A 21,611-nucleotide genomic window follows, 5' to 3' on the forward strand; every position below is an offset into this window, starting at 1 on the left:
GTCCGATGTGTCCGCCATAATGTCGCAGTCACAATAAAAATCGCTGATCGTCGCCAAAACTAGTAAAAAAAAAAAATTAATAATAAAAATGCCATAAAACTATCCCCTATTTTGTAAACGCTATAACTTTTGCGCAAACCAATCAATAAATGCTTATTGCGATTTTTTTTACCAAAAATATGTAGAAGAATAGGTATCGGCCTAAACTGAGGAAAAAAAAGATGTTTAATATATTTTTCGGGGATATTTATTATTGCAAAAAGTAAAAAATAATGCGTTTTTTTCAAAATTGTCGCTCTTATTTTGTTTATAGCGCAAAAAATAAAAATTGCAGAGGTGATCAAATACCACCAAAAGAAAAATCTATTTGTGGGAAAAAAAGGACGTCAATTTTGTTTCGGAGCCACGTCGCACGACCGCGCAATTGTCAGTTAAAGCGACGCAGTGCCGAATCGCATAAAGTGCTCTGGTCAGGAAGGGGGTAAATCCTTCCGGGGCTGAAGTGGTTAAACCTCTCCACAGCTTTAGCTCTGACCTGCCTGGTGTGTTCCTTGGCCTTCATGATGCTGTTTGTTCACTAAGGTTCTCTAACAAACCTCCAAGGGCATCACAGAACAGCTGTATTTATACTGAGATTAAATTACACACAGGTGGACTCTATTTACTAATTAGGTGACTTCTGAAGGCAATTGGTTCCACTAGATTTTAGTTAGGGGTATCAGAGTAAAGGAGGCTGAATACAAATGCACACCACACTTTTCACATATTTATTTGGAAAAAAATTAAAAAACATTTATCATTTTCCTCCCACTTCACAATTATATGCCACTTTGTGTTGGCCCATCACATAAAATCCCAATAAAATACATTTATGTTTGATTGTAACATGACAAAATGTGGAAAATGTCAAGGGGTATGAATACTTTTTCAAGGCACTATCATTTTTTTTTTTTCTGAGGAATTGGAAGGGAAGTAAAATGTCCCCAATTGGACACAAACATAAAAATTTTTTTTTAAATGATTAAAAAAAAAAATTAGGGCATTTCTCAAATATCTCCACTCGATTAAAAACTAAAAAGGAGGTTTGACTTTAGATATACTTTCATGCCAGTTTGTTCCGCTTTATGACAGCCCTACTGACCGCAGTTTTGGGGAAACCTGTGACATGAACCATGCCCTTGTAAGATGAGCAAAAACGATTTTGTGGTATAAATCAGTACCTTTATACCCTACTGGGACTCTAAATTCCAGCATTTACACCATAAAAAGCCTGATCGGTTTTATCTTGGATACCTAATGTAAGTAATTTGTATAATGATGTGGGATACATAGCTGTATTGACTTAGCTTACAATGACTACCGTATATACTGGAGTATAAGTCGAGTTTTTCAGCACATTTTTTGTGCTGAAAGTGCCCCCCTCGACTTATACTCGAGTCAAGCACTTTTCTGCAGCAAAAAATTTCATTTTCCGTACCGAATTTGGGGCCCCGTATCTCAGGGCCACTTGGTGCTAGGAAACCCAAATTTGGTGTGCTAACCCAGTGGAACTGGGTCCACAACATATCCAAAGCTGGAGTTTCTAGCACCAAGTGGCCCCAAGATATGGGGCCCCAAAATCGGTTCGGAAAATGTCATTCTCTGCTGCAGAAAAGTGCTTGACATTTTTTGAACCGGTTTTTGGGGCCCTGTATCTTGGGGTCACTTGGTGCTAGAAACCCCAGCTTTGGATATTTTATGGTGCTAGTTCCACTGGGTTTGCATACCAAATTTGGGGTTCCTAGCACTAAGTGGCCCCGAGATACGGGGCCCCAAATTCGGTCAACTGTGTCCATCTGCAGCAATGTCATTACGGGACCCTTTGGGTTCAGAGACCCCAAATTTTGGCTGCAGCTAGGGGGCATCCAGGAACCCTTAACTATCGAGTTTGAAGTTCGGGGGACCTATGGCTGCAAATGGGCACAGTGAGGCTGCAAATGGGCACTGTTGACCCTCTTTTCCACTTACAGTAGCTGTGCATTTCTCACCCTCGTCTTATACTCGGGTCAATAAGTTTTTCCCATTTTTTTTGTGGTAAATTATGCCTCGACTTATACTCGGAACGACTTATACTCAAGTATATACGGTATATTATGGATTTATGGATACTATTTAAGACCACCAGTTAATTTGGGAGTTCGGAGGAAGCAGATCTGCTCCTTGACATGCGTTCACTCTCACACAAAACAATTCTCTTACTGGCTTATCACAATTATTTTTGGTGGTCTATACAATGATTTTGATGTGTGTGTGATTATTAATATTAGGGGTTTGTTTTACCCTGTTCTTTTTTGCACATTTGCATTACACATCACTATACATTTTTTACATACTTTCTGTAATACCTAAAAGAGAAGTATGAACAAAGGTTTTTATAGCAATATTTTTCCTGTGGGTCACAGCAGTGCAGTTACTTTTGCTTTCCTGTGACCCAGAATCAGCCGACAGCATAGAGCTGCTCCAGGATCTGGAAGAATCCTGATCCTATTGTCGGGATTCACCCAGCTGCCTGACTGACAGCTGGCTCTGACTCTCAGTGTGTGGCTGAGAGACGAAGCCTGCTGCTCCAACCACCTCCCCAGCCTGGCACTCCAGTGAGCGCTGGAGGGGCATCGCGGAGAGCAGTGACTGACAACCACTGCTCTCCGCTCTGAGTGTACAGAGAACTGAGTGATCAGCAATCATGTGATCATTCAGGTCTTGGGCTTAGAGCCAACAGCAGGACAGCTGCAGCACGAAGGGGAGTATGTTTTTTTGTTTTTGTTTTTTTTATAACTCCAATGCTGGATATTAAAATTCTGTTCAATGTAAAAGTAAAATAATCCACCTAGGGATGAAGAATTCCTTGGTAAAGCACATTAATGGGGGTACAGTGTACAGGAAAAAATGTGGGCAATGCTTATTTCAGATAATTGCAAAATGAGCAAACGGTGTGGCCAGGCAGGGGGAAAAGCTAATAGAATTCAAAGATGTTTTACTAGAAGGATCACCAGTAGGAGGAAGAAGGTTCTGATCCCCCTATAGAGATCATTAGCGAGACCCAATTTAGAATATTGCATCCAGTTCTGAATACCTCACTTACAAAAAGACACTGAAAAGACAGAACTAGTCCAGAGACAGGCAACAAAAATGGTGAAAGGTTTGAGTAAAAAAAAATTTTTTGAAGAAACCTCAGGTACCCAATATGTACAGTCTTGAGAAAAGAGGTGAAAGGGAGCGGGGGGGGGGGCCCTGGGCAAGAGTGAAATCTTAAGGAATACATTAAGGTTGGGGAGGGTAATATTTTCAATTTGAAGCAAAGATCAAGAAAAGGGCGATGACCTCAAACTAGCAGAAGGAATGTTCAAAACTATTCTTAATTAATTGAAATTAAGGGTAGTTGATGCTCGGTACAAACTTCCAGCAGAGATAGTGAGTAAGTCAACAGTAAGTACATTCAAACGTGTGTAGGACATACATACACTAGATTACCAAAAGTATTAGGAAACCTGCCTTTACACGCACATGAACTTTAATGGCAGCTCCAGTCTTAGTCCGTAGGGTTCAATATTGAGTTGGCGCATCCTTTGCAGCTATAACAGCTTCAACCCTTCCGGGAAGGCTGTCCACAAGGCAAGGTTTAGGAGTTTGTCTATGGGAACGTTTGACCATTCTTCCAGAAGCGTATTTGCAAGGTCAGGCACTGATGAGGACGAGAAGGCCTGGCTCGCAGTCTCCACTCTAATTCATCCCAAAGGTGTTCTATCGGGTTGAGGTCAGGACTCTGTGCAGGCCAGTCAAGTTCCTCCACCCCAAACCCGCTCATCCATGTCTTTAGGGATCTTGCTTTGTGTAATGGTGCGCAGTCATGTTGGAACAGAAATGGGCCATTACCAAACTGTTACCACAAAATTGGGAGCATGAAATTGTCCAAAATGTCTTGGTATGCTGACGCCTTAAGAGTTCCCTTCACTGAAACTAAGGGGTCAAGCCCAACCCCTGAAAAACAACCCCACACCATAATCCCCCCTCCACCAAATTATCTGGACCAGTGCACAAAGCAAGGACAATAAAGACATGGAAGAGAGAGTTTGGGGTGGAGAAACTGACCTCAACCTGATAGAACACCTTTGGGATGAATTAGAGCGGGCACTGCGAGCCAGACCTTCTCGTGCCTAACCTCACAAATGCGCTTCTGGAAGAATGGTCAAACATTCCCATAGACACACTCCTAAACCTTGTGGACAGCATTGCTAGAAGAGTTGAAGCTGTTATAGCTGCAAAGGGTGGCCAACTTAACATTGAACCCTACGGACTAAGACGCCATTAACTGCTTGCTGACCAGCCGCCGTCATTATACTGCAGCAGGTTGGCTCTCCCCAATTTTCTTTAATATATATATATATTATATTTTTTTGGATATGTATTATAGCGGAAAGTAAAAAAAATTTTTTTTTTTTTCAAAATTGTCTGTACTATTTTTTTTTGTTTATAGCGCAAAAAATAAAAACCGCAGAGGTGATCAAATACCACCAAAAGAAATCTCTATTTGTGGGAAAAAAGGACGTCAATTTTTGTTTGGGTACAGCATCACACGACCGCGCAATTGTCAGTTAAAGCGACACAGTGCCGTATAGCAAAAAAAATAACCTGGTCATTAAGGGGGCAAATCCTTCTGGGCTGAAGTGGTTAAAGTTCATGTGTGTGTAAAGGCAGGGTGTCCCAATACTTTTGGTACTATAGGGTAGATATATACTCAGACAAAAGTAACAAGTAAAATGGGGTAGACTGGATGGACCATCTGGACGTTTTTTTTTTTTTTTGCCGTCATTTTATGTTTCTATGTTTTTAGGGTACTAAGTTGATGGCTATTTTTGGGATGCCAGCACTCACAACTTGACACTATATGGGTTTCACCTATTTTTTTTAATGTAAGGGGTTAACAGTAGTTCTAAAGACAATGCCATATGTATTTAAAAAAAAAAAAAAAACTAGGCAATTTACCTCTATGGTGGTCACAGTGTACAAGACCGCTTCCCACAGAGTGGGACACACTACAGCATCACTGTCATCAATATTGAGCAAAACAGCCGGACACACCCGGGAAGCCTCTGTGTTTAAGAGTTCAGGGAAGTACTGGCACAGTGCAGAGATCAGTTCAAAGAAAGCCGAACGAATCTACAAAACAAAACAGGAATATGTACACACGTTATTAACAAAGTTTTTTTTTTTTTTAAAAAGTGAAACCAGGCCTACATCCACTACCTTGGCGCTTATGGAACCTTAAACTTTAAAACATAAATATTTCAAAAAGATTCGTAAATTCGTAAACTGTATAAATTAAAAAAATAGTAAAACGTCCACTGGCACCTCAATAGGTACCTTTATATACTATAGCAGCGCTAGTGTCATTAATTATTACGATCAGCTTTCATACGGTATTCACATATGAGAAAAGATGTATGACAGAGGTGATAGTCAGTCCAAAAGACACAGGTGGTGATATAAATGTGGAATTTTTTGAAGTGCACCTCACACCAGAGATCCTCAAACCGTGCGTCACACTCCCCCTAGGGGTTCACACTCACCAGAGAGTTAAAAACCTCAAGCTTTGGAATGTTTTTAAATGACCGTCATCCTCCTTCCTGGACTGTGTCAGCGCTGCAAATCGTCTCCACCGTGTACTCAGGAAAAGGGAAAAAAAGCTTTAAATCCTTTATTGCGATTTCCACTGACACACTTTAATAAAATCCAGCAGTACTCGCAGCACAGGATTAACATGAGACACACCAATACTGAGAAGTCGGCGTCCACCGCTTACTTCCGGTTGTCTCTTCCTGGCTGTGGAATGCAAAACGTCACTTCTGGTCGCCGTAAGTTCACGCGCTGACGCGTTTCGTCAGCTTTTTTCCCTTTTCCGAGTACACGGTGGAGACAATTTGCAGTGCTGACACTGTCCAGGAAGGGGGATGACGGTCATTTAAAACATTCCAACGCTTGATGTTTTTGACTCTCTGGTGAGTGTGAACCCCTAAGGGGAGTGTGACGCACGGTTTGAGGATCACGAGTGCGCTCCCGTGTCCTGCTGCTGCATCTATTGACACAGAAAGCAGGACTCGGCTCTGCCCCCGGCTCCCACATCATTGGATTTGATTGACAGCAGCGGGAGCCAATAACTGTGCTGCTATTAATCTATCCAATCAGGACCCGAGTCACCGGCTGGAGCTGGTTTGCTCATCCCAATCGCATGAACGATCGGGCACAAGTAAGTAAAAATGGGGGCTCTGGTGCACTACAAGAGGTTTTTCACCTCAAAGCATAAAATTAGAACCGCTTTAAAGTGTTACTAAACCCAGGACCCTGGATTCACTATATCTGGTCTTCCACAGAACATGGAAATGTATTTATTTTAGTAAATTTAAACTACTAAATACCTTTTCTCATCAGCAGTATATAGCAGTCTTGTGACTTCTATCATTGTCTGGTTAATGCTTGTAGGAGGAGTTTTTCATTCTCCCACGATTGTCCCATCAGGATACATGACCCCTGACCCTCTGTCCGGCAGTGCCGATTGTCCCTGTAATGATCACATGCACTCTCCCCATAAAAAAAAAAAAAAAAAAAACTCTCTGGAAATACACACCAAACTGAGCATGTGCAGCTTGTCCCCTGGCTCTGTAAATATCAGGAAATATATTTGAGTCAGTGGAAGAAGATGATGACCTGTGCATACAGGATCAAACAGTCTTTTTACACAATGCAGAGGATTAACCCCTTGGGTTTCACAGTGAGTATAACAAGCATGTTTTACTGCATATACAGACCGATTTTACTGTTGTGGGTTTAGTAACACTTTAAAGGAAATTTGAAGTGGTTCTGAATACAATTTTCTTTATTAGCTTATTCAATTACAATTGACAGGACAAAAAAATGTATGTGAATAAGTGCGCTTTCATACGAAATGCCCTTATTTTTTTGTCCCTCTCCCCTGCCAGATGCCATCCTCCCCCTCCGTGGAGGGTGCATAAAGACTAAGCACACTTTTTATGAACAGACGCTTATTATTTTAAGTGTTTAAGCTTGCATGCATCCCACATACATTTCTACTTACCAATAGGAATTTGTGAATTTGTGGGAGACTGACAAACTGCAAGATCTGGCAATCAAGTGGGGATTGGGGGGGGGGGGGGGGGGGGTGCTAGCCAGTGCAGGTATGTGCGGTCTCTAAATGATTGACCTTTATACCGGTCAGCGGATTTTGTTTTCCCTTCTTTTTTGGTTAAGACATTAAGACTACACTTTTTTTTTTTTAACTTAGAAATGCTTGAGTTTATACATCAACACTGATTCCTGGGTAGGATTAAGCTAGCATAAGGAAAACAAGAGGCCTTCCAAACACATTATGCAGAAAGAAGCTCTGAGGTCTTACATTTGGTGACTGGTGCTTGCTGTACTTCCAGAACTTGCTCTGTGACAGAAGGTGAGCCAACTTCTCCTGAAGGAAGCTGTTCTCTCCACTTGGCAGCATAGAAAGCAGACGCTTCAGAGCCAGCAAAGAACAGGTGACAACTCGGAAGTACTTAGATTCCCTTTCCTCTGGTGGGACTGTTCTGCAAGAGGATAAAAAAGGGCAAGAAGAAATAAAAAAAATAAATAATCACAAAATGCATAACCAAGTTCCATTATCCAAATAAAAAAAAATCATGTTTTAAAACATTTGGTATCATGTTAAACTCCAGAAAAGCATTCAAGCACACAGTACATATGAGAACAGTTGAAAAAAAAAAAAAAAAGAAAAAAAAAGAAATTTTTTGCTGCAGGGGATGCCAAAAAAATCTGACTCTTAGTGCAGACTTCTGGGGAAATCAGTAAGCCAATCACACAAGCAGGAAATGACATTTTTCAGGGGGCGTTCTGTAGAACATCTGTGTATAGAAAACCTCCATATCGCATTTTACTGAAAGTTACAGCGCTGCAGATTGAAAAGAAAGGGTCGTTTTTTAATAACATTTAATTACAATATGATTTGAGTCGCAATTGTACATGCTAGGTGTTTTATTTGTGCATTTTTCCCCCCACGAAAGTGGAGTTACCCTTTTAGCTTAGTTAGTTCTAACCTGGAATTCCACTTTAACAATGAGTGGTCACAAGATCCAAAGTAAAGTAGTTTGATATTCTGGAGATTACCAACTTTTATGGATGTGAGATTTATATGGGGTGTATTTTTAGGGGTTTTACAGTTCTAAGTGTTTGTTTTGGGGAATCGGCTTTCTTGGAGCCATTTTAGGCATTCATAGTTAAAGCTATGGTGAAAATGGTTGTGCAAGGAAACTAAACATAAAAATAAATCAGCGCGTGTATGTGATAAGAGCAGCTGGACACCAGGGTCAAAACAATCAAATCCCTCGAATCAATATTAACAAATAAGGTGCAGCGCTAAATAAGACAAAACATATTGCATAAAGGGATATTATAAAACTAGTGGTAATACAATTGCATGCAGGGACAACAATAAAGTAGATGGATATCCTTAGGAAAATGGTGTAATGATAACAAAAAAGTCCAAAAATTACTCCTGTGAGATTCCACCATTCAAGTGTGATATCACAACATGCCAGTAAAAGTGACTGTTTGATGTGCCCTCCACCGATATTAAGAGTGGCCTCTCACCTGGCGACCTGGACCCTTTAATTACAGAGGGTCAGATAGGCATTCTCATAAGGGTCATATAGAGATGAAACACTCCAAATCAGCATACAGGGTCTCCGTCACATAGCAAGTCAATGAGGATCAGGGTAATCTCGGTAAAGTATGGAACACAAAAGAGGAACAAAAATAGTGCTCTCCGTATAATAGGGTTTAATGAAGATAAATAAATAAATAATAGCACTTACAAAGCGAGCACTTCTCAAGTGCAAGTACGACATCGATTCAAATTGGTGGGCTGAAGAAGTCCCTGCCCACTGGGACGCAACACGTCCAGAACGAGACGTCGTGACCTCACCTGCGGCCACCGCGCATGCTCCATCCAGCTTGTGTGTACACACCAACTTGAATCGCTGTCGTACTTGCACTTGAGAAGTGCTCGCTTTGTAAGTGCTATTATTTATTTATCTTCATTAAACCCTATTATACGGAGAGCACTATTTTTGTTCCTCTTTTGTGTTCCATACTTTACCGAGATTACCCTGATCTTCATTGACTTGCTATGTGACGGAGACCCTGTATGCTGATTTGGAGTGTTTCATCTCTATATGACCCTTATGGGAATGCCTATCTGACCCTCTGTAATTAAAGGATCCAGGTCGCCAGGTGAGAGGCTACTCTTAATATCGGTGGAGGGCACATCAAACAGTCACTTTTACTGGCATGTTGTGACATCACACTTGAATGGTGGAATCTCACAGGAGTAATTTTTGGACTTTTTTGTTATCATTACACCATTTTCCTAAGGATGTCCATCTACTTTATTGTTGTCCCTGCATGGAATTGTATTACCACTAGTTTTATAATATCCCTTTATCCAATATGTTTTGTCTTATTTAGCGCTGCACCTGATTTGTTAATATGGTGAAAATGGTAAATCATATATTCATTTCCACATTGTATTTCAATTATTGCTAGCCTGCTCCTATTAATCTAAATGATTTTGAAGCCTGTACACTTACTTTGTAAATATCCCCACACATTTAATTCTATGAATTCTGTGACACATATGCACTGCACATGCAGGTATGAGTAAGCACCGCTTTGTCACACATTTCACAGAGCCTGCCTTCTGAACTACAGAGATGCTGAAAAGAGGAGTTACAGGAGGCAGAGTCAGTAGAGGAATCACTGCTTACTAGGGATGCACCGAATGTTTTTTTTGGTGCCGAAACCGATACCAAAAATAAATCTTCCTTGATCCCGAAAACCGATACCGAAAGTGACTGTTTTTAAAAATATTTTTATACGGGAGATGGTCAGAGACTGGGGACATGGTACAGGAGATGGTCAGAGACTGGGGACATGGTACAGGAGATGGTCAGAGACTGGGGACATGGTACAGGAGATGGTCAGAGACTGGGGACATGGTACAGGAGATGGTCAGAGACTGGGGACATGGTACAGGAGATGGTCAGAGACTGGGGACATGGTACAGGAGATGGTCAGAGACTGGGGACATGGTACAGGAGATGGTCAGAGACTGGGGACATGGTACAGGAGATGGTCAGAGACTGGGGACATGGTACAGGAGATGGTCAGAGACTGGGGACATGGTACAGGAGATGGTCAGAGACTGGGGACATGGTACAGGAGATGGTCAGAGACTGGGGACATGGTACAGGAGATGGTCAGAGACTGGGGACATGGTACAGGAGATGGTCAGAGACTGGGGACATGGTACAGGAGATGGTCAGAGACTGGGGACATAGTACAGGAGATGGTCAGAGACTGCAGACATGGTAGAGGAGATGGTCAGAGACTGCAGACATAGTACAGGAAAGGGTCTGAGACTGCGGACATGATACAAGAGATCAATGCAGCCTCACCAGTGCCCGTCATGCAGCCCGCGTTTGCCCCTTAGATGCAGTCCACATGTGCCCATAAGATGCAGCCTGCCTGTGCCCATGAGATGCAGCCTCACCTGTGCCCGTCATGCAGCTTGCCAGTGCTCTTCATGTAGTCTGCCAGTGCCCGTCATGCAGCCTGCCAGTGCCCGTCATGCAGCCTGCCAGTGCCCGAATCAGAGCGGCGATCTCCGTGTGTCCGGGTCGCAGTAACGATGTCCCGCCTCCTGTAATCACGTCACACTGATTCAATGTCCCACCATTGGATCAGTGTGCCGTCTGTCACAGGAGGCAGAACATTGTTACTGTGGTCTGTGTAGTTAAGCTCTGTGACACAACGGAGATCGCGGCGAGGGAGGGAGGGGAGGGGAGGAGGAGAAGAGAGGAGAGGACTGCAGCGCGCCGCGCCAGAAGGACAGCTCCGTAATGGGCAGCACCAGGGACGTGTTTAGGTGGCCGAAAATTCAGTGCATCACTACTGCTTACAGGCAGCAAGGTACCATGGGATATGTAGTCTTTAGAAATTGATACAAGCAAGATAGTTGACATTTAGAAATTAAACTCCACCATCCATGCATGCCTATGCTTTATTTTGTTGAGAAATCACTTTGAAAAACAACACCCTAGCCCAGTGATGGCAAACCTTGGCACCCCAGATGTTTTTCCCTAGCCTTTCTGGCTGCGACCATCTTGAGTAAGGGCAAATAATTCATGTGGCATTTACTTCCTGGAATTCATTTGCCCTTAGCTTTGGCATGCATGTAGGTGAGTGAGTTTAGCTGGGAGCCCACCCCCTCCCCCGCCCTCTCCTCCCCTTGCAAAGACTCCTGGGATATATAACCTAAATTTTCCTAGGCAAGAAACCAGTGAAGTTCCAATTTAAAATGTACCGTCATAAAAAAAAATAACAAAAAACGCGCAATTATTAATATTTTGCATTGAAGTCTGCAGATCACTGCAATGACAATCAACCCCTCAGGTCTGTACGGAGGGATGGACCTTCTGCTATGGGGCTGAAGGAAGTAAACAGTGGACTACAAGTGCGATGACATCACTGCACCTGTGTCGACACTCTGAGCACCTGTGTCATTGTGACAGATGGAACTTGTAGGCTTCCCATTCAAAGATCCTTGTGAATGGATCTGTAAATGTAAAATACGTTTTTGGATGATGGACTTTATAGGCATAACACTTAATAAATCATTTTATAAAAAAAAGTATATAAAATTTATTTACAGAAACAAATGAAATACTTTTAAAAACATTGACTATCCACAATTGTGCCTTGAAGCATACATGTTACGTGTATTCAAAAACGCTTCTTCAGGAGCTTAGGGCATATTATTATTGTAGTCAAAAGAGTAGACAAGGGACCAAAGTCCACAGCGCAGCCAAGGGTGCAGGGATATCTCATCAGATGAATTTCCAGATAGTCTGTGAAATAACGATCACACAGTAAACTTATAGTGATTGAGAGTTACATACATAGCCATCAGGGAAAAGAAAAGAAACCATTTAGGATATTTTGGAAAACCTTTATGATAGTTCTGGAAATATAGGGGATCCCCCACTAATCACACATCTCCAGTATTCATCTGTTTTTGTTTTCAAATGGCGTCATCAACGATGAAAATCCCCTGCAGGGCTCCGCTGATTTCTTTTCTTTTCCTTGCTGGCTATGCATGTAACGCTCAATCACCATAAGTTTACTGTGTGATCTTTATTTCACAGACTAGCTGGGAATTCATCTGATGAGATATTCCTGCACCTTTAGCTGTGCTGACTACAATAATAATATGCCCTAAGCAACTGAAGAAGCGTTTTTGAATACGCGTAACATGTATGCTTCAAGGCACAATTGTGGATAGTCACGGTTTTTAAAAGTGTTTCATATGTTTCTGTAAATAAATAAAATTTATATACTTTTTTATAAAATTATGTATTAAGTGTTATGCCTATAAAGTCCATCATCCAAAAAAGTATTTTCCAAATAGAATATATCGGGACGTGGCATATGTCTACTCCTTTCTCGTATCCACAGTACCACTCTGTGATGATACGATTCCAATTTATGGATCTGTAAATGGATGACACACACGCACCTGTCATAAATGGGAAGAAGATTTAGGACATACGTTCACGAATAAGAAAGGCTCAGGCAGGTTCGCAGCTCCACATGCCTGAGCCCACCAGGAAGCGTGAACAGCGCATCGCTAATCACAGGCAGTGAGACATTTCCCGATCCGTGGCTGCAGAGATTGGGAAATGTCTCACTACCTGCGATTAGCGCCGCGCAGTGTAAGCTTCCTGGCGGGCTCGGGCATGTGGAGCTGTGAACACGCCTGAGCCCATCCTTATTCACGAATAAGGAATGGGAATCAATTTTTGAGTCGAATCACCAAGGCTCCTTGAACGTAAATGTTCAAGAGAATGGATTTAAATTGCAATGATATTTCTAACATATGCTACCTGTAGTCCACAGATTCTTTCCAAGGTTTACAGCAAACTGTTGGAGATGCCGGACGGAGAGAGAGACTTTATCCTACATTTGATGGACCTGTCTGGATTTGCATGATTTCTGGACCTCCACTCACAGCTTTACCTCATCCGTCTCTGGCCTTGCTATAGATTTCACCCATGCGCAATATTTATTGCACCATACAAAATTTATCAAAACACTTATTTGAAATCTCTGGCCATGCATAGAACGTGGTCAGACTATGTATACCTGTCCACTGGGGATCATCTCAGCCACCCACAATTGAGAAATGGTTTGCCCACATCAACAAATTGGCAAAGATGGAGGAATTGATGTATATTTCTCAAGACAGAATTTCACAATGCCACAAAACATGGGCTTGTTGGCTTTACTAGAGGACTACCACCAAATATTCCACAAAGTAGCACCTAATCAGTGGTTTGGGCAGCTGAGAAGTCCTGTTTTGGTCCTGGTCTGATTTCTGTAGGAATTATAATCCTAGGGATCTCCCGTCCCCAATTTTTGGGAGGTGGAATGTCATATATTATGCCCCGTCTAGATCGGTTTCACACTAGTAGGGCGACCTGAAATTCATTAGAAGGTATTAACAATCAATAGAGAAAGGAAGGTAGTCCGTTGAGGACTCCAGACTATTTGGTGGTCCATTTTAATTGAAAACATATGTGTATTTTATACATTTGCCTTGTCAAGATTCTTTAATTTGTACAAAACATTTTTTTTTTTAACCATGCCTACAAAGTGTATTCCTTTCTTTCTCTAATGATTGCATTTCCAATTACGAAGTGGCATAGTGTACCTTAATTGCTGTCCACAGCACCACCCTGCAGGGACAGTATAAGTAAACCTACTAGGTGAAGAACGACTTTCAGTTGGCCTTAAAAACATTATCAGGTATAGTCTCAGTTTCCCTATTTCCCACCTATTCCATCTCCCCTGACCCCTCTCCTTTTCCTTTTTTCTCCTCCTCTTCTCTTGCCTCCACTTTTTCTTTTTTCCCTCACTTTTCTATCTTCTACCCTTTGATAGTTTATATGTACGTACTTTGCACAGGCGGACAAAAGTTATTAATGAAGATGGATTTGCTAAGCCCTTTAAGCCAAGTACAGGCTGCCCTTGTAGTTCACTTCCTTTGTGATCTTTGGATTATTGATATTTGTGCTGGCCGTGCTGATTACATAAGTGACTTAACTATGTATTACTGTATTACTTACAGCCTTCTTGTTTTGTATAATGGCACGTCATACTTTCAGTTTGTTGTGCCTACATCAGTGACAGCGATCCTTTTTCAGGCAAGTCTGTCATAATGTTCTAGTATGTGGTGTGGTTTACTGCCTCTCTTAAAAAAAAAAAAAAAAAAAAAAAAAAAAAGGAGTGGATGATGCGATTGTGCTAGGCTCTGCTAAAATTTGAAAAACAGGACGCTCCAGGGAAAATCGCCCCACGATTCAGGGGTTTGTGGGAGGGGGGCTGTGTAATGGGGCCATGTTTAAAGTTACGAAATTAGTGGATGAAACATGAAACATATTCACAAAGGAGGCTTTAAGCAAGTCGTACATTTTGCAAATTCCTTTGATACAACCACGGCTTGAAAGAAAGAAAATCACTCGATTCCCCCATCAATACTGATCCCTCTTGTTGTCCTATTGCATTCTGACAGCGGGTGGTTTCAATAGACCCACTTGAGCACAACGAGCCTGCCCATAGATGGATCCTGCTGAACTGGACAAATTTCGATCCATCTATGGCCAGCCTAAGGTTTTAAGTCCTAGACAGAGATTAACCACTTAAGGACCGGCCCATGTACATATACTGCGGCAGGACGGCCCTTAAGCGCAAAATAACGTACCTGTGATAGGAGCCAATCAGTGGGTCCGGCGGCAGCTAGAGCTATGGTTTGCTAGAGCTATGTAAACAATGCAGACCGTCGATCTGTCAGAGGGAGAGACACATCTTGTGTTCCTGCTAATCAGGAACACAGATGTCTCTCTTCCTTCAGTCAGTCCATCCCCCACACAGTTAGAAAGCATTCCCTAGGAGCACACTTAACCCTTTGATAGCCCCTGATGTTAACCCCTCCCTGCCAGTGTCATTTGTACAGTGACAGTGCATTTTTTTTCGCACTGATCACTGTATTGGTGTCACTGGTCCCCAAAGTGTTTGACTTAGGGTCAGATTTGTCAGCCGCAATGACACAGTCCTGCAAAAATACATGAACACCGCCACTACTAGTAAAAATAATAAAATAAGAAAAAAGTCCATAAATCTATCCCATAGTTGTAGACACTATAACTTTTGCGCAAACCAATCAATATACGCTTTTTGGATTTTTTTTTTTTTACCAAAAATATGTAGCAAAATACAAATTGGCCTAAACTGATGAATAAATTAGATTTTTACATTTTTTTTTTTATTGGATGTGTTTTATAGCAGAAAGTACTACATTTTGGTGTTTTACTTCAACATTAATAGTCTTGTTTATAGCGCAAAAAATAAAAATCAAATACCACCAAAAGAAAGCTCTATTTGTGGGAAAAAAAAGGACATCAAATTTTATTTGAGTACAGCGTCGCACGACAGCGCAATTGTGAGTTAAACAACGCAGTGCCGGGTTGCAAAAAGTGGCCTGGTCAGGAAGGGGGTGAAAACTTCCAGAGCTTATAGTGGTAAAAAAAAAAAAAAAAAACACACACACACACACACACACACAATGCAGCTCTGTAATTATTAACACATCTATAAGACTTCACTTTGCTACTTCTCCTTTCATGGTCCAGTCACAGACTGGGGTGGGTCCACGGTGAGGAAATGGGTTGAATGATGCTGGCCATGAGAATGAGGACATCCAGATGTGGAAATAAAGTACTGCTGGGGGAAATCTCTGGATTGATGATCAATACTACAGCAAAAAGCAGTTTTGGCATTTTATCTTTTTATTCACTATTCATTTTTATCCTCTTTTTGGCGAGAGTTCTGCCTAAAAACTTCAGCAAAGCTGTGTGAAAGCTTTGCAAAAGCTTTGCAAAAGTTGCACTTCCTTTTTTACAGACTGAAGCTAGTGTGTACAATCTTGCTGCTTATCCCTGCACGTTGGAAAAGAAAAAAAAAATGTCAACTTTCTTGCTTGTATGAATTATTGGAGAAGTCATAGAAGGGGAAAAAATACCTTATAGTAGGTAGGCAAGGTTGAATAAAGACAATAGTCCATCCAGTTCAACCTGTATAGGTGCACGTGTGTCAGTGTCTATTTATTTCCCATATCCCTGTATGTTGTGTTCTTTAAGATGCACATCCAAGAGCCTCTTAAAAATATCCATACTCCACTCTGCCACCACCAATTGTGGAAGAGAGTTCCACATCCTTACTGCCCTAACAGTGAAAAACCCCCTACGCAGTTTAAGGTTAAACTGCTTCTCCCCCAATCTCATTGTGTGGCCAAATGTCCTCTTACACTCCTTCGCTTCCTATGCTGGGATCGACATTGCGGTATTTGTAAATCGCTGTATCATATCTCCTCTGAAGCGAGAATAGATTTAGTGTTTGCAGTTGTTCCTCGTAATTGAGGTTCTCCAATCCCCTAGATAGATTTGTTGCCCTTCTTTGGATTCTCTCCAGTTCCAGCACATCCCTTCTGAGGACTGGTGACCAGAACTGGACAGAATACTCCAGATGTGGTCTAACCATAGTTTTGTAAAGTAGTAGGATTATCTTTTTATCCCTGGAGTATATCCCCTTTTTTATGCATGCTAATAATCTGCTGGCTTTGGTAGCTGCAGCTTGGCACTGCATGCTGTTGCTCAATCTGTCATCTACTAGGGCCCCCAGATCTTTCTCCATCCTTGATTCCCCCCCCCCCCCCAGCAGTTCTCCCCCTAGTGAGTAGTTTGCATTTATGTTTTTTGCCCCCAAGTGCATTACCTTACATTTTTCCACATGAAACCTCATTTGCCATGTAGTTGCCCACTCCATTATTTTGTTCAGGTCTGTCTGTAAAGTTTCTATATCCTGATGTGAAGTTATTGCCCTGCTTAATTTTGTTTTGTCCGCAAAAACTGAGATTGAACTAATTTATCCCATTCTCTATATCATTTTTTAATACATTGAATAGAGTTGGTCCCAAGACAGAACCCTGGGGCACCCCACTTACCACTCCAGACCAGTCTGAGTATACAGTATGTTATTTATCACTACCCTTTGGACCCAGCTGGCCCAGGCGCTTTCATCTTCTCTCAGTATTCCTTCTGGGTTTGAGCCATTCCACCGCAATGATGTCACTCCCATGCATGCACACAGGAGTCACTGCATCACGGCACAGATCGGTGCCATAAATGTATTCTGAGCTGCGGCTCAGTGTACATTACCACTGACAGGCAGAAAGAAGCTATTATAACAGAAGAGACAAGGTCTCTGGTCATACAAACCCTACCTGTTAGCGGTTTATACATTTTTTACTTCAATTCCACTTTAGTGCACTTCTTCAAAGTTTTCTCTATCCTCGGCTTATTATACAAATTAACTGAAAAAAAGTCAGCAGAAAAAAAAATAAACAAATTAGAAAGACACGTACTGCACATCACTTAGGGAGTCCGGGGTTTCTTTCAGGAGATGATCAAGTAAAACCTACACATGGAAACAAAAAAAAAAAACAAAAAAAAAACACAGGTATATTAAATTAATTTTTACTTAAAATAAAAGGGAAACTATTACCTTTTCTTTAAAATTTCATGCGAGTGTGATCAGCTCTAAATAAATCTTATGAGGGTTCATGTCTTAAAAACATTCTTACGTATACTTTGTAATATAGGTGCAATGGGGCGAGCCATATTTCCTCTTTTCATTTTTAAATTCTGCTACCTGCTGAGAAGTGCTGCACAATGCCTGTGCCTCACCTCAGTTCTTTTTCCCTTCAACTAGCAGGTTGAACATAAAAAAATATATATATATATATATATATATATATATATATATATATATATATATATAGTGGGGATGGAAAGTATTTTCACTCTTTGTTATATTGCAGCCATTTGCTAAAATCATTTAAGTTATTTTTTTCCTCATTAATGTACACACAGCACCCCATATTGACAGAAAAACACAGAACTGTTGACATTTGTGCAGATTTATTAAAAAAGAAAAACTGAAATATCACATGGTCCTAAGTATTCAGACCCTTTGTTCAGTATTTAGTAGAAGCACCCTTTTGATCTAATACAGCCATGAGTCTTTTTGGGAAAGATGCAACAAGTTTTTCACACCTGGATTTGGGGATCCTCTGCCATTCCCCTTGCAGATCCTCTCCAGTTCTGTCAGGTTGTATGGTAAACGTTGGTGGACAGCCATTTTTAGGTCTCTCCAGAGATGCTCAATTGGGTTTAAGTCAGGGCTCTGGCTGGGCCATTCAAGAACAGTCACGGAGTTGTTGTGAAGCCACTCCTTTGTTATTTTAGCTGTGTGCTTAGGGTCATTGTCTTGTTGGAAGGTAAACCTTTGGCCCAGTCTGAGGTTCTGAGCACTCTGGAGAAGGTTTTCATCCAGGATATCCCTGTACTTGGCCACATTCATCTTTCCCTCGATTGCAACCAGTCGTCCTGTCCCTGCAGCTGAAAAACACTCCCACAGCATGATGCTGCCACCACCATGCTTCACTGTTGGGACTGTATTGGACAGGTGATGAGCAGTGCCTTGTTTTCTCCACACATACCGATTAGAATTAAGGCCAAAAAGTTCTATCTTGGTCTCATCAGACCAGAGAATCTTATTTCTCACCATCTTGGAGTCTTTCAGGTGTTTTTTTAGCAAACTCCATGCGGGATTTCATGTGTCATACACTGAGGAGAGGCTTCCGTCGGGCCACTCTGCCATAAAGCCCCGACTGGTGGAGGGCTGCAGTGATGGTTGACTTTCTACAACTTTCTCCCATCTCCCGACTGCATCTCTGGAGCTCAGCCACAGTGATCTTTGGGTTCTTCTTTACCTTTCTCATAAAGGCTCTTCTTCCCCGACAGCTCAGTTTGGCCAGACGGCCAGCTCTAGGAAGGGTTCTGGTTGTCCCAAACATCTTCCATTTAAGGATTATGGAGGCCACTGTGCTCTTAGGAACCTTAAGTGCAGCAGAATTTTTTTGTAACCTTGGCCAGATCTTTGCCTTGCCACAAATCTGTCTCTGAGCTCTTCAGGCAGTTCCTTTGACCTCATGATTCTCATTTGCTCTGACATGCACTGTGAGCTGTAAGGTCTTATATAGACAGGTGTGTGGCTTTCCTAATCAAGTCCGATCAGTATAATGAAACACAGCTGGACTCAAATGAAGGTGTAGAACCATCTCAAGGATGATCAGAAGAAATGGACAGCACCTGAGTTAAATATATGATTGTCACAGCAAAGGGAATACTTAGGACCATGTGATATTTCAGTTTTTCTTTTTTAATAAATCTGCAAAAGTGTCAACAATTCTGTGTTTTTCTGTCAATATGGGGTGCTGTGTGTACATTAATGAGTAAAAAAAATGAACGTAAATGATTATAGCAAATGGCTGCAATATAACAAAGAGTGAAAAATTTAAGGGGGTCTGAATACTTTCCGTCCCCACTGTGTATATATATTTATATTCCCCCATCCACACACTCAATGTAGAAGGGGGAATGAATCCTCCCCACTGAGCTACTATTACATGCTGATGAGGGGGACACTTCCCTGCCATCAGAATACACCGATCAGCGTTGCTGGCTATAGCCTGCATTGCAGATCGAGCATGGAAAATCCAGCAGGGCAGCTGTACAGAAGTGGAACGGTACATCGATTTCTGTACATCCACACTGCCCATACATGGATTCATTTTTGCCCAGTACCTGCTGAACTAGCCAATTTTTAATCCATGTATTGCCAGCTTAAAGCGGTTGTAAACCTGTGATTGCCACTTTTACCTATAGGTAAGCCTAGAATAAGGCTTACCTATAGGTAGTGGAAATATCTCCTAAACGTGCGCCGTTTAGGAGATAATTACCTTGTGGTGCACCATTGATGTAATAGGCGCATGCACTGTGAAGAAAAGGACCTCAGTGCCGTTTCTTCACTCGCAAGTGCCTGGACTGACGTCTCCCGCGCACGTGCGCAGGAGCAAAGTCACGCAGCTCCGGCCAGTCACAGAGCCGGAGTCTGCCGCCCCAGAAGGAAGAGGGGTGAAGTTGGATGCAGGGACATCGCGGGCTTCGTTTGCAGGTAAGTGCTACATAATGGGCTAGTATGCAATGCAGAAATCTTAGGTTCTGACATTCATGTGGATGTTACTTTGGAGTCCATATAAAACGGGCGGCATACAGAACCCACAACAGTGCACCAACTTTGACATCTGTCATTTGCCCAGCAGACCTCTGATCTTCTCTATGACCAACAGAAGTCTCAACAACATACAGCCCATGGGGCCTTCATTTCTGAAAACAATATACAAGGACAGATGCATTCCATGTTTCCTAAAATGCAGAGCTGTGCGGTCACCCACAGGAACTTCTGTTCATTTACAGGCAACCAATGGCTGGCCATTATATCTAGGGCACAAATGCTGATGTGTGAGGTCAGTTTTATAGTTACTCAAAATTAATTGATCTTATCCCAGCAGTCATTTGATAGGGGTATTCACTGCACTGTTTAATGTGCAGGTATGTAGGTAAGCAAGTAAAAGTGACTTTATAAATCTGCATTTGTATTAGAACCTTTAGAAGCATACAAATGTAAAAACTAGAAAAATAAAAAGAGCCCATGCAGCATACAAAAGGTTATTCCTGAAAATAAATAAAAATAATAGGACTGTTACTGATTAAAATTTTCGTGTTCGATTAATCGATTTTTTTTTTTTAATCGACTAATTTAGATTAATTATAACGCACATACAGCTACTTTTAGCTGACGTCATGCGTAGCTCCTCCCCCGAACGCGTTACGTTCAATCCGAACTTCCTCAGCAGCCCGGGGCTAAGGCGTCACCCTACAGTCTATTTAAATAGCACCGTTATGCATCAGGGGACCGATGGAGAGCCAGAGACGTCCATCATCTGCTGAGACAGCAAAGTGTCAGCTCTTTGGAAAAAAAAATGCCCTCATCATAAATGTTTCTTGATTGCTGGATAACCAATCAATGTCAGTTCATCGTCAAACTGACTTACAGCCAGGAAAGCCCTCAGATATGTTGATTTTCATAGCCAAGTCCAGGATTTACATAGATGTTTATCTGAATACTTTGACCAGTGAGATCAATCAAATCGTTAGGATCTGTCTTCCTCAATTTATGATTTCACGGACATAGACGTCAACGGACTCCTCCCCCCTTCCCTTCGTTAGCAGACGGAGGCACTTGGGGAAGGAGTCCGTTGACGTCTATGTCCGTGACGTCACCGGATCTCCGACGGAACTCCCTGAAGACCCGGAAGCCTGCGGAGAGGTGAGAACCGATCAAAAAAAATTCACGATTAATCGAAGAACAGTTAATTTCCCCAGCCCCAAAAAATAAATAAATATTTATCTCAGGTGTGGCAGACAGCACACTGT

The 21,611-nt window shown here is 41.8% G+C and overlaps 1 protein-coding gene across 2 annotated transcripts in view; it reads right to left on the minus strand.

The window, feature by feature from the left end:
- The window catches only part of LTN1 (listerin E3 ubiquitin protein ligase 1), a 160,428-nt gene that overhangs the window by 116,067 nt on the left and 22,750 nt on the right, over positions 1 to 21,611 (minus strand). For both annotated transcript variants that reach the window (XR_012241792.1, XM_073617090.1), the window contains exons 5-7: positions 17,636 to 17,688; positions 7,448 to 7,628; positions 5,023 to 5,196 (exon numbers count right to left, since the gene is read on the minus strand). Coding sequence is in view for 1 of the 2 variants with exons in the window: in XM_073617090.1 (XP_073473191.1) it covers positions 5,023 to 5,196; positions 7,448 to 7,628; positions 17,636 to 17,688 (408 nt within the window). In the remaining variant the exon portion in view is untranslated. The remainder of the gene's footprint in view (positions 1 to 5,022; positions 5,197 to 7,447; positions 7,629 to 17,635; positions 17,689 to 21,611) is intronic.

The sequence above is a fragment of the Aquarana catesbeiana genome, linkage group LG02 (assembly GCF_042186555.1).
Source record: "Aquarana catesbeiana isolate 2022-GZ linkage group LG02, ASM4218655v1, whole genome shotgun sequence".
Taxonomy (NCBI): Eukaryota; Metazoa; Chordata; class Amphibia; order Anura; family Ranidae; genus Aquarana; species Aquarana catesbeiana.